The sequence below is a fragment of the Nansenia antarctica genome, assembly GCF_963989245.1.
Source record: "Nansenia antarctica genome assembly, chromosome: 6".
Taxonomy (NCBI): domain Eukaryota; kingdom Metazoa; phylum Chordata; class Actinopteri; order Argentiniformes; family Microstomatidae; genus Nansenia; species Nansenia antarctica.
In genome coordinates, this window is record NC_137676.1 from 10,065,539 (window position 1) to 10,079,392 (window position 13,854).

Here is a 13,854-nt window from a genome sequence, read left to right on the forward strand (position 1 = left end):
CGAAATCGCGATTTGAAATGACGCGATTAGCTAATCGCAAAGCCTGCGATTTGCCTGCGATTTTTTTTTTTTTTTTTTTTTTTTTTTTGCCATTTAGCAGACGCTTTTTTAATCCAAAACGATTTACAATTACGAATTACAGGGACATTCCCCCTGGAGTAACTGAGGGCTAAGTGCCTTACTCAAGGGCACACTAGTAGTGGTGTGGTTTCAGGCGGGATTTGAACTCACAACCTTCCGATCACAAGTCCAACTCACTATCCACTACCCGTATGGGATACGTCATACAGCGCGTCGGATTCAACGTCAATGAACGTCAACGTCAATGAACGTCAACAATGAACGTCAACGTCAATGAACGCACACCAACAACATCGCACGTGAAACGCCCACGTTTTGGTAGCTAGCAATAGCAACATTCATGGTGGATAATGGCTTCAGCAGAACCAGAAGCAACGTTGGACGATTTAGTCCCGAAGAAAAGCAGCACTTCTGTTGTGTGGAAGTATTTCGGATTTAGGACGACTGATGTGCAACAAAAACAGGTGTTGTGCACGACCTGTCGTGGAACAGTCGCTACATCCAGAGGCAACACCACAAACCTATATCAGCACTTGAAAAAGTACCACAGGCAGCTGTATGACGGGTGTGCGGTCAGAAAGGGAGAGTTGAGTGAAAGTCCCGTAGCCCAGTCTAACAAAGTTAAACAAACTAGTGTTTCAGAGTCGACTTGATTTTAAAGCAACCCAACTTTAAAGCAACCCAATGTAAGTTTAGTTCTTTCACTCGTAGCTCGGGCTGTGGTGGTGCTAGAGGAGGGAGCCTCTAAGTCCCCTGAAGACGTACAAACAAACTGCACGTTGATACGACCTTCCTAGCCGGAGATATGGCCACACTTTAAAAAAAAACTCCCTTTATTTTTTTATTTTTTTCTATTTATTTTTTTGCTATTTTAAAAAAAAATAATCGCAAATTAATCGCAATCGCGATATCTGTCCAAATAATCGCAATTCGATTTTTCCCCCAAATCGTGCAGCCCTAACACACGCACACAGAGTACCTGTTGTTTTCGCAGTGGCATTAGAGAGCTGTGCTCTTGTGTTCTCTGAGCATTCACCTAGCTACCCACCCATGACACATGCTAAACCCACACCTCTAAATGGTTTACATGCTCAAAGCCTTTGTGAGCCTTTGTGTGTGTGTGTGTGTGTGCGTGTGTGTGTGTGTGTGTGTGTGTGTGTCTGTGTCTGTGTCTGTGTGTGTGTGTGTGTGTGTGTGTGTGTGTGTGCGCGCGCACAGGAAAGTCAGGAAACAGTCAGGAAAGTGTATGTCACTACTATTTTCTAACAATGTGTCCTCTGTGTCTGTGTGTCTGTCTGTCGTGTGTGCGTGTGTGTGTGTGTGTGTGTGTGTGTGTGTGTGCGTGTGTGTATCAGCAGACGGGGAAGGGGGAGCCCCATGTCTTCAAGGAGAAGACATTTAAGAAGAAGAGACAGTGTGGAGTGTGTCGACAGAGTGTGGAACACGTCGGCTCCTTCTGTAGAGGTGAGTGTCTGCTCTACTATACTCTACTATACTATACACTATACTGTACTCTACTGTATTCTACTGTACTGTACTGTACTGTACTCTACTGTACTCTACTCTACTGTACTCTACTGTACTGTACTGTACTCAACTGTTCTCTACTGTACTGTACTTTATTGCACTCTACTTTTTACTCTACTGTACTGTACTCTAATCTACTCTTCTCTACTGTACTCTACTCTACTGTACTCTACTGTACTCTACTCTGCTGTACTCTACACTATTCTACTGTACTCTATTCTACTCCACTCTACTCTAATGTATTATACTCTTCTTTGCTCTACTCTAATGTACTAACTAACTCTGCTACTGATTGTATTATATCCAGTATTCGAAATTGAATTTCAGTCAAGGAAGTATTCCATATCAACTAATTTGTGTCTTTCTTCTTCTACCCCTCTCTCCCCCCCTCCCCCTCTCTTGTCATCCTTTTCTCTTCAGTGTGTAAAACAGCCACCCACAGGAAATGCGAGGCAAAGGTAAGACTCAGACCCACTGAGAGGCCATGTGTGTGTGTGTGTGTGTGTGTGTGTGTGTGTGTGTGTGTGTGTGTGTGTGTGTGTGTGTATGGTACCAGGCCAACTCAGGGCGCACACACACACACACACACACACACACACACACTGAGAGGTCCTGTAGGGACAGCTCACCTCCTCTGAGCTGTAGCTGGGGGTTCAGACTGACAGTCGTCCCAGTGGTGTGAAGAAGGCCTCTCTGTTCCCTTCTCCCCCCCCCCCCCCCGGGCAGAGGGGAGCAGAGGGAAGAGGAAGGGAGAGCAGGGACCGCGCCCTAGCCCAGCGCCATGCTGTGAAAGAGGCATTGATGAAGGACTGAATGCCAGTGTTGCCCGGGGTTGGGGCGTTGGGGTGGGTGCCAGCCGTCATGGAAGCAGACAAGTGTCAAACATGTACCCTGCAGCCATGGCTGTGGCAGCAGCTTTCTCTGTCTGAGGAGAGCAGGGGGGTATTCCATCAACGTTTTTTTTATTTTATTTTTATTTTTTATAAAGTCTCGCAATAATAAGACAAGATTTTCCTTTAGCGACGTTGATTGAATACCCAACAGGGGTGCTATCGTCTGTTTGTTTGTTTGTTTTTTGTTTGTTTATTTGCTCATTCATTCATTTGTTTGTTCATTCAGGACAGTAGGATTGGGATCCAATTCAGATTTCATTTAATTCATATGGGAAGTACATTGAGAGGTAATAAACAGCATACGTTTTTTCAGTATCAGTGTGTTTACTGGTATTACTAGTTACTAGCCATAACTGTTGACTTGTTGTGCCCAGTAGCCATAGCTAGCTCTCCATGCTATTACTAGCAGCCAAGAGATAGTGTGATAGTGTGATGACTGGTCTTCTTCTTCGGCATATGGGTAGTTGTTTTCCTCTCCACTCCACCAGGCTCGGGGCCGAGGGGCTACCCTTTTACCACCCCGAGACCTGGTTGAGGGGCTCACCCGGGCTATATTTCTGGACACCCCTCCAGAAGCCACGTCATCGTCTCGTCATCTAATACCGACAGACCATGCATCCCATTGGGTGGGTGGTACACCGGGCAATCCAGGATAACATGGTCTGCGGTTTGGTCCTCTGCGCCACACTCGCACGACGCATTTGGGGCCAAGCCCCATCTGTGCATTGATGAGCGGAAACGCCCGTGATGACTGGTAATAGCATAGATAGGCATCGGTCCAGCCCAGGAACTTGGAAGGGCGAGGCCAGCCCTCTGGGGTGTGTGTGTGTATGTGTGTGTGTGTGTGTGTGTGTGTGTGTGTGTGTTAGTGTGTGTGTGTGTGTGTGTGTGTGTTTGTGTGTTTGTGTGTGTGTGTGTGTGTGTGTATGTGTGTGTGTGTGTGTGTGTGTGTGTGTGTGTGTGTGTGTGTGTGTGTGTGTGTGTGTGTGTGTGTGTGCGCGCGTGCATGTGCGTGTGTGTGTGCGCGTGCATGTGCGTGTGTGTGTGTGTGTGACCATTTAGGAAGCACTAATTCAGGAGAGCTGTCGCCATGGGGCTTTCTGAAACCACTTCCAGTAAATCCTCGACACATGACACACCACTGCTGTGTTCTGTCACTTCCTGTCACTTCCTGTTACCTCCTGCCCCTGATCAGCTGAAGGATTTGTTTAAATAGACCACTGCCACTTTAGTGGAATAATAACCTTAGCCTTAGTTACTGAGAAAGAGAGAGTTTGGCATTGACATCATGAGGCCAGTTTGTGATCTCAGATCTGTTGTATGTTGAACATGTTGTAGTTTCCTGTAATGTAGGGTCATTACTGTAAGATCTTTAACTCAGTTGGTCCATTTGGTAGTGGTTAGCACCAACCTTGACTGTGTGGCGGAGGTGTGCATGGAGCACCACAGGAGAGGCTGCTGCAGGTAGAAATCAGAGGACAGATGTGTGTGTGTGTGTGTGTGTGTGTGCGTGCGCGTGTGCATGCGCATGCGTGTGTGTTAATCACATAGCATCTCTGTGTGAGTGTATTAATCACATTGAGTGGAATCCTAACTCGAGATCCAAGTGCGTAAATTGAATCATAATACTTATTTCACATTGACATCAATGCAAGATTTACACAAATGTTGGTGTTCTGTGTGTGATCTTGAGTTAGGATCACGCCTGTGGCTGTGTGTGTGTGTGTGTGTGTGTGTGTGTGTGTGTGTGTGTTTGAACACGTCTTGCTTCGGAGGGCATCTGTTAGCCATTGTGTTTACTCATTACGCTTGTATATCTCTGACACGCAACAACTGTTGCCATGGGCGCAGGATGACAAAAGGACCTCGTCCTTCACCGTCCTGGCGTCCTGGCGATGGTCCTTCTGGGAAAACCCCTCTGTCTTCACTTCCCAGAAAGCAAAAAGAGATGAAAGAAAAAGGAGAGAAGTCTGTTCTTCTTCTGTTGAGTTGGTCCTGTGGTCGTCGTTGTCTAAAAACAACCCACAGCTGGCTCATCTCTCATCTGTAATGAAGGAGTTCACTACGGCACTATGGACTACACGCACGCACACACACACACACACACACACATACACCAAACATACGCACAAACACACATACACACACACACACACACACACATCTCACTGTTGTATGTCACTGTGTTCTTGGCAGAGAGAACAGACCCTCCTTATCTGTGTGTGTGGGGTGCAGTGCCGGGGGGGGGGTTAAAGGTTAGGGAATGTTGCCATGACCAGCTGCCCAATAACGCAGGGATAGATACGTCCGCTGCAGTATTCAGGCAGCAGGCATACACATGGAATAAAAATGACTAAAACTTAGCTTTAGTGGGGGTGAAAAAATAGTTCTCATTATCTGATTTCAGCAAATCACACGGCTGCGAGGCGTAGCTCCGGAGGGGTGGGGGGGGGGGTTGCTGTGGGAGATGATTGATTGAAGTAAAGCCTATTTGCTGTCTATTTTCAATGCTCTTTCTATTGGCTGAAGAAAGGTCAGGTTTGACGCATTGGTTCACCAGACCTCACACATTTTGGCGGAAGTGTCTGGGAACAACACTATGATAGGGATGATAAGGATGATGCAGCAGGCCGTGAGTCACAGAGAGTCCCAGTTGTCCAGTCTGCCTGCCTATCTTTCTGTTTGTGTCTGTCTGGCTGTCTGTCTGTCTGTTTGCCTGCCTGCCTGCCTGCCTGCCTGCCTGTTTATCTGTCTGTCTCTCTGTCTGTCTGCCTGCCTGTCTGCCTGCCTGCCTGCCTGCCTGTCTGTCTGTCTGTGTCTGTCTGCCTGCCTGCCTGTCTGTCTGTCTCTCAGACAATTTTTTATTTAGATAGATAGATAGATAGATAGATAGATAGATAGATAGATAGGTAGATAGATATAGAGGGTTGTGAGTGTGTGGTGGCCAGAGAGTGAGTCAGTGTTGTGAAGCTGACATTGGTACAACCATAAGCGTGACAGCAGGATTAGCAGGTCTGGGGCCCAGCCAGAATCTAAGACCCTGAGGTCAGAGAGAGGGAACAGAACTGGCTAATTAGAGAGAGAGAGAGAGAGAGAGAGAGAGAGAGAGAGAGAGAGAGAGAGAAGAGAGAGAGAGAGAGAGAGAGAGAGAGAATAAGACTAAGCTAATTAGACAGTTAGAAAAGACAAAAAAGCTAGTTAGACAGTTAGACAAATCAGGACTCACAGTCTTATTATTATTATTATTATTATTATTAATATTATTATTATTATTGTTATTATTATTATTATTATTATTATTATTATTATTATTGTTATTATTATCAACCAGAGAGAGGGAGAGAGTGGAGCAAGAGAGAGGGAGGGAGAGAGAAATGGCGAGAGGGAAAGAGAGAGAAAGAAGGGAAGGGGGTTGGAGGGGGGGTTGGGTAAGACAGGGTAAACTAGACAGTGACTGTTCCCACTGCAGTATGAAGCCAGTGTACCCCACAGAGGGGGCGAGGGGGTCGGGGGGGGGGGGGGGTGATGGACGGAAGAGGAAGAGGTGGACATCAGGATCTATTAAAACTCTGTGGTTAGGTCGGTTCACTGGGGATTTTTCCATTGTTGATGGCAATCTTCACCCCACTGATGATTTCTTCTGCTGTTTATTTACTGTTGTTTATTTCTGTCCTCTGTTGCTCTTTGAGAGCTTGTTTGGCTTGGAGGAGGGTAGGATGGGGGAGAGAGAGAGATAGACTGTGTGTGTGTGTGTGTGTGTGTGTGTGTGTGTGTGTGTGTGTGTGTGTGTGTGTGTGTGTGTGCGTGTGTGTGTGTGTGTGAGTGTGTGTGTGTGTGTGAGAGAGAGAGAGAGAGAGAGAGAGAGAGAGAGAGAGAGAGAGAGAGAGAGAGGAATGGAGGGGTGGGGTGTATTGAGGAGTTTGTTGTGGTCAGTGTTGACTCTGGCTCCAGGACAGGGACTCTCATCCCACACAGTCTTTAGAGACACCAGAGGGACGTATGACCCCTGCACACACATCTCTCCTCTACCCTCAGCTGTGGAGAGAGAGAAAGAGGGAGAGAGAGAGAGAGAAAGAGAGAGAGAGGGGAGTGGAGTGAGATAATTCCTAATGTGAACAGAGAGTGGACTCTGTAAGCCAGAGGGATTGAGAGGTAATTCCGACAGCCGTTTCTACCAGACCAGGTCTTCATGCCCCCCTCTAATGTTCTCACGACTCCCTACCGAGAGGCCCGTTCCCAGAGACAGAGAGACAGACAGACTGGTTCCCTCCCAGAGACGGAGAGACAGACAGGTTCTCTCCCAGAGACAGAGAGACAGACAGGTTCCCTCCCAGAGACGGAGAGACAGACAGGTTCTCTCCCAGAGACAGAGAGACAGACTGGTTCCCTCCCAGAGACAGAGACAGAGAGACAGACAGGTTCCCTGCCAGAGACAGAGACAGAGACAGAGAGACAGACAGGTTCCCTGCCAGAGACAGAGACAGAGAGACAGACAGGTTCCCTGCCAGAGACAGAGACAGACAGACAGACAGGTTCCCTGCCAGAGACAGAGACAGAGAGACAGACAGGTTAGCTCTCAGAGACAGAGACAGAGAGACAGACAGGTTCACTCCCAGAGAATGAGAGACAGACAGGCTTGCTCCCAGAGACTGACAGAGAGAGACAGCCAGGTTCCCTCTCAGAGACAGAGAGACAGACAGACAGGCTCACTGTCAGAGATAGAGAGACAGACAGACAGGATTCGCTCCCAGAGACAGACAGAGAGACAGACAGGTTCCCTCTCAGAGACAGAGAGACAGACAGACGTGTTCACTCCCAGAGAAAGAGAGACAGACAGGTACACTCCCAGAGAAAGAGAGACAGACAGGCTTGCTCCCAGAGACTGACAGAGAGAGACATACAGGTTCCCTCTCAGAGACTGAGAGACAGACAGCCAGGTTCCCTCTCAGAGACAGAGAGACAGACAGACAGGATTCGCTCCCAGAGACAGACAGAGAGACAGACAGGTTCCCTCTCAGAGACAGAGAAATACAGACAGACATGTTCACTCCCAGAGAAAGAGAGACAGATAGGCTTGCTCCCATGTCAGAGATAGAGAGAGACAGACAGGAGCCCACCTCTCACAGCTCAGACAGACAGACAAGCTCACTAACAGAGACAGACAAGCTCCCTCCCAGAGACAGAGAGAGACAGCAGCCCACCTTGGAATGATTAAGGGGCCTTATGTCTGGAATGATCCAGAATGTTCTTACCGGCTTAGGGCAGGTGATTGATGTGAGGTTAATAGTCAGGACACAGGCGCTGGCCGAGAGATGTTCTCCTGGGTTTCTTTATTGAGACTTCTGAAGGAGAATCACAACATAAATAACACAACATAAAGACCTTACACACATATTATGTGTGAAAGGTCTGTCCGCAGCTGGAACTGCTTTATATGTATTGCTGATGTTATCAAAAAATAAATATAAGTATTTATAGATAATAAATAATAAACAATCAAGCTGGTGAGGAATGGTATCAAACTCACATGTGTGATACCACTGTTTCATACCATTGCTCATTCCATTCCATGGATTACAATGAGTCCGTCTTCAGATTTTCTCCAGCCTCCGCTGGCTGGCACACACAGAGACACACAGTAAGGTACCTCTACTAAGACTTGAACACTTAAGTTGATGTAGTACAGACCGAGCAGACATACCCCGTGGAGCTGGAAGTGACTGGAACGTGTGCAGCAGGACACGATGAAGGGATGAGATGGAGGGCGGAACAGAACACGATGAAGGGATGAGATGGGAGGGTGGAGGAAGTGGACTTGGCTGCAGTCCAACTCATTAAAGCTACTGTTTACATACTCTTCCATGCATGTTCTCCTCCTGACTCTCCTCCCTTCCTCCCCTGACTACAGTACACTCCCTCCCTCCCTCTCTCTCTCCCTCGTCTCCTTCTCTCTCTCCCTCGTCTCCCTCTCTCTCCCTCCCTCACTACTCCCCCTCTTCTCCACTTACAGAACCGTTTAGTGTCAGTCAGCCCTAAAGCAGGTCCTTTTTGTTCACTAATGCACCCTAGTATCTCCCCATCACACTCTCCCTCACACACAGACACACACAGACACACACACACACACACACACACACACACACACACACACACACTAATAACATACTATGAGTGCTACCTCATGGTTAGTTCTCATAGCTCTGAATCCATGTAGACTGAGCGCATTAGTGCTTTAGCCATGCTGCTTAGCTTTGATGGATCAAAGCTGCTGCTTGTAGCTATGGCTATGGTGCTTAGCTCTGATTGATAAAAGCTGCTGCTAGCTATGGCTATGGTGCTCAGCTATGATTGATAAAAGCTGCTAGTTATAGCAACGGCTATGCTACTTAGCGTTGATGGATAAAAGCTGCTACTAGCTATTGCTGTAGCTACTGCTAGTTAGGACAGATCAAAGCTGCTGGGGGGGTTAAGAGTGAACCTCACCAGCTGGGCCCGCAGAGGGAGGACAATTAATGGAGAAAGAGAGAGAAAGAGAGAGAGGGTGGGGGGGGGGGTGGCTAGCCCTGACAGGAAGTGTGTGCGTAAGTGTTGGCCCACGAGATGGAATCCTGTGTGTTTGTTCTGGCCTAGTACTCCCCTGCTGTAGGCCCCCTCAGGGGGGAGAAGGGTGAGAGAGGGGGGAGTGAGGGTGAGAGAAGGGGAGAGTAGACCATTTCGCTCTCACTAAGGGCCAGGGGGGAGGAAGGAGGAGCAGGAGTGAGGAAAGGCATAGTACTCCCCTGCTGTAGGCCCCACCTCTCTGGGTTGGGGGAAGGGAGGGTGAGAGAGGGAGAGTGGGGGTGAGGAAAGGCGAGGTACTCCCCTGTAGGGCCCCATCACTCTCAGTGAGGGTAGGGGAGATGAAAAGGGAGGAAAATGGGACTGGGGAGGGCAGGGAGTGAGGGTGAAAGAGGAGGGGAGGGTGGGAGGGCGGATTAATGCTGTTCGGAGAGGGAAAGTTTGACAGGGAGAGAGAGGGGGAAGAGAGGAGGAGAGAGGGTGAGGGAAAATGCTGGATAGAAGGATTATTGGAGAACGACAGGGAAATAAAATGTTGGAGAGGGAGGAGAGTTTGGAAGGGAAATAGGAAAAAGGAGGATATGGAGAGAGAGAACTGGCTAAGGTGGAGGAGAGGAAAGAGGAACAGAGAGACTGAAAGAGACTGTGAGAGAGGGAGAAAAAAGGGAAAGAGAGAGAGAAAGAGAAAGAGAAAGGAAGAGAGACAAAGAGAGTGGGTAGTTGTATAAGTGCTGCCTTGTTAGCTGAGTATTTCCATGTTCTTTCTCAAATGGTCATGGTTGAATCTCTCTCCTACATCCTTATCAGGGGAGGCTAGTGGAGGTAGAAATCAGAGGACGGGCTCATTGTAATGCATGGAATGGAATGAGGAATGGTATCAAACCCATCCTCTGATTTGACCTCCACAAGCCTCCCCAGATCTGTTTTAAACACCAGTCCTATTCTTGTTGTGTGCTCGGCACAAACATTGTCTGTGTGTTTGTTGTTGTCACAAGCTCCGCTCCCTCAGCCAACCAGAGCGCAGATCTGCTGTGGTCCGTGATGAGGAATGATGTCTGCTTCAAGCAGTGAGACGGCCCAGTGGGTAGATAACTGAGCGGGGGTCGTAGCATGAAATGGAATCAAACAGAAATAAGTTTCTCTCTGTCTCTCACTCTCTCTCTCTCTTTCTCTCTCTCTCTCTCTCTCTCTCTCTCTCTCTCTCTCTCTCTCTCTCTCTCTCTCTCTCTCTCTCTCTCTCTCTCACACACACGGTGACACCTAGCCAAGACCTATTTAACTGACCTCACACACACACACTCACACTCACACACACACACACACACACACACACACATACACACACACACACACACACAGAGGGGGGACACACCCCTATTCAAGGCCTCTGACTTCCCTCTGTGTACAATAAGATATACAAGCCCTTGCCCTTTCCTGTAGCCAAACAAACAAACAGACCAGACAGGGCTGGGGAGCGGAAACACTGGAACACACACACACACATACACACTGGTTCTGTGTATCATTACGTAAGCATGACTGAGGTCTTTTACCCTGGCTCTGCTGCTGTCACCGCCTCTCTCTTCCACTTCCTGGGGTCAAAGGGCAACGCCTAGGGCCCTCCGCACATGGGACAGTCACGTGTGTGTGCGCGTGAGTGTGGTGTGTGTGGTGGATGTTTTCATGGTCTTACTATGGTCTTTTATCTCTCCGTCTGAGGGAGCATTTCCTCCACCGACACATCTCTTCCTCTCCGACTATCTCTATCTCTGTCTCTCCCTCTCTCTCTTCCTCTCTCCAGCTGCTCCACCCTCCACTCCCCCTCCCTTCCACCTGAATGTACTGTATAACGCACCCTCCCTCCCTCCCTCTCTTACTTCTTTCTTTCCTGGAGAAAAGGCAACAAAAACAAGCTGCATGAACATCAGGGGAGGCCACAAGGGACGGCCTCAAAGTGTGTGTGTGTGTGTGTGTGTGTGTGTGTGTGTGTGTGTGTGTGTGTGTGTGTGTGTGTGTGTGTGTATGACATCCTGTTTCTAATAATGTTCGTCTGTCTCTCTGTTTCAGGTGTCCACATCCTGTGTCCCAGCACCCTCCTCTGATCTGGTCAGTAACTTTCTTCTCCTTCTTTTTCTTCTCTTTCTTTCAGCACTTGAAACTGTCCCCCCTTGATTCACACAGTTGATGTTTGATGCATTCAAGTCTGTTAGTTGCATTATATCTGTCTGTCTGTCTGCCTGTCTGTCTGTCTATATGTATGTCTGTCTGTGTGTCTGTCTGTCTGTCGATCTGTCTGTCTGTCCATTTGTCGGTCTGTCTGCCTGTCTGTCTGTCTGTGTGCTTGCCTGTCTGAATATCTGTCTGTCTGTCTGTTTGACTGTTTGACAGACTATCTGTCTGTCTGCATGCCTATTTATCTGCCTGTGTCTGTCTTCCTGTCTGTCTGCCTTTCTGTTTGACTGTTTGACGGTCTATCTGTCTGTCTGTCTGTCTGTGTGCCTTTTTATCTGACTGTCTGTCTACCTGTCTGTCCACCTGTCTGTCTGACTGTCTGTCTGACTGTCTGACTGTCTGTCTGTCTGTGTGTCTGTTTATCTGACTTTCTATCTGACTGTCTGTGTCTACCTGTCTGTCCGCCTGTCTGTCTGACTGTCTGTCTGTCTGACTGTCTATCTGACTGTCTGACTGTCTGTCTGTCTGTCTGTCTGTTTATTTGACTTTCTATCTGACTGTCTGCCTGCCTGTCTGCCTGCCTGTCTGTCTGTCTGACTGTTTATCTGTCTGTCTTCCCTACAGCAGCGCAGAGGGACAGCCCCGTCTCGACACATACAACACCTGGTAAGAAGACTTTACCAGACACAAACACACGCACACACACACACACACACACACACACACACACACACACACGTGTGCACACACACACACACACACACACACACACACACACAAGTACACACACACACGCACCATTCCAGCACATCCAACACCAAGTGAGAGGAGCAGACACATCCCTCCTTCCTCTAACCTCAGACTGTTCCTCTCATGAGTATGAATCAGACCACAGACAGAGCTGTGTTTATCACACTCCCTGGGCTTGGTGGATTCATGGCTTCAACATGATCATTTCACCAGGTGTTCACCACAAACCACAAACCACCACAGGCTCCATCACAACATGCATCTGTCCATGAGCAGTATTTCAATGAGCAGTATTTCAATGAGCAGTATTTCAATGAGCAGTTTTTCAATGAGCAGTATTTCAATGAGCAGTATTTCAATGAGCAGTATTTCAATTAACAGTATTAGGTCCTCAAACAAATTATATACTGGCAATACTGTTCATTTAAATATTGCCAATTGAAATACTGTTCATTGTGGTTGTTGATGTTCACTTGGTGGACAGGTGTCTAGAGAGTAGGGTCACATATTTGATGTTGTTTCTGTCTGCAGGGTTCCACCAAGTCTCTGACCTACACCAAGCAGAGAAGCACCCTGCCCAGGTAACTCTCTCTCTCTCTCACCCCCCCCCCCCTTTCTCTCTCTCTCTCTCTCTCTCTCACTGTCTGTCTGTCTCACTATTGTTCTCTCTCTCACTCTCTCTCTCTCTCTGTCTCTCTCCCCTCTCTCTCTCTCTCTCACTCTGTCTGTCTCTCTGTCTCTCTTTCTCTCTCTCTTCCTCAGACTCTCCATGGACATGTTATTCCAGACCTCCTTTGGATGAAGCTAGATAGATAACTCTGTTCTTCCCTCTCCAGGAGCTTCAGTGTGGACCGTGTGATGGACCGTGTGATGGAGCGCCACTATGACTTTGACTTGACCTACATCACAGAGAGGATCATCTCTGTGTTCTTCCCCCCTCTGCTGGAGGAACAGAGGTATCGCATCAACCTCAAGGAGGTGGCCTCCATGCTCAAGTCCAAACACCAGGACAAGTTTCTGGTGAGGCAAACCTCTCTCTTTCTCTCTTTCTTATCTCTTCTTCGACAGCGTTGTGTTCTTTGTTGTTGCAGTCCAGGGGAGGCTGGTGGAGGCAGAAATCGGAGGACGGGCTCCTTGTAATGCATGGAATGGAATGAGGAATGGTATCAAAGATGTGTGTTCCATGCATTCAATTGAGCCCGATTTCTGCCTCCACCAGCCTCCCTCAGTGCTGTTGTGTTGTGTTGTCCACTAGTGACAACTAGACATGCTTTTGGTTGTTGTTTGTTTTTGTATACACTACCAGTCAAAAGTTTGGACACTCAATTGAATGGGGAAGTGTGTCCAAACTTTTAACTGGTACTGTATATGTTAATGTTGAGAGCACGTCATATACAGTATCTAACTGCTATGTTTTTAATTTCCTCTCAGCTCTTCAACCTGTCTGAAAGACGGCATGACATCACCCGCATGAATGCAAAGGTAGCATATTATGATTTATGTTTATATATCTGTTTATCAATGAATGACTCTAGGTCATTCACTCTAGGCTATCTAGTGTACTCATGTTCTAATGTTCGAATGTCCTTCCTTCTCCCTCTCCCTCTCTCCCCCTCTCTCCCCCCTCCACCTCCTCGCCCCCTCCCCTCACAGGTCCATGATTTCGGCTGGCCAGACCGCCACGCTCCTCCACTGGATAAGATCTGTGCTATGTGCAAAGCCATGGAGACCTGGTTGACGTCAGACCCCCAGCATGTGGTGGTGCTGCACTGCAAGGTCAGAGGATACACACATACACACACACACATACAGACCCACATACACACATTCACACACTCACACACTCACACACTCACACACTCACACACTTACA

General features: G+C 48.0%; 1 protein-coding gene across 1 annotated transcript in view; it reads left to right on the forward strand.

Moving 5' to 3' along the window:
* Window positions 1-13,854, forward strand: part of LOC308160261 (tensin-2-like) — a gene marked incomplete at its 5' end in the record, with an annotated part of 45,056 nt that overhangs the window by 16,732 nt on the left and 14,470 nt on the right. Inside the window, 8 exon segments of the mRNA XM_080534179.1 lie at window positions 1,440-1,545; window positions 2,029-2,066; window positions 11,127-11,165; window positions 11,856-11,897; window positions 12,513-12,562; window positions 12,818-13,001; window positions 13,413-13,463; window positions 13,635-13,757. Of these exon segments, the coding sequence (XP_080390305.1) occupies window positions 1,440-1,545; window positions 2,029-2,066; window positions 11,127-11,165; window positions 11,856-11,897; window positions 12,513-12,562; window positions 12,818-13,001; window positions 13,413-13,463; window positions 13,635-13,757 (633 nt within the window).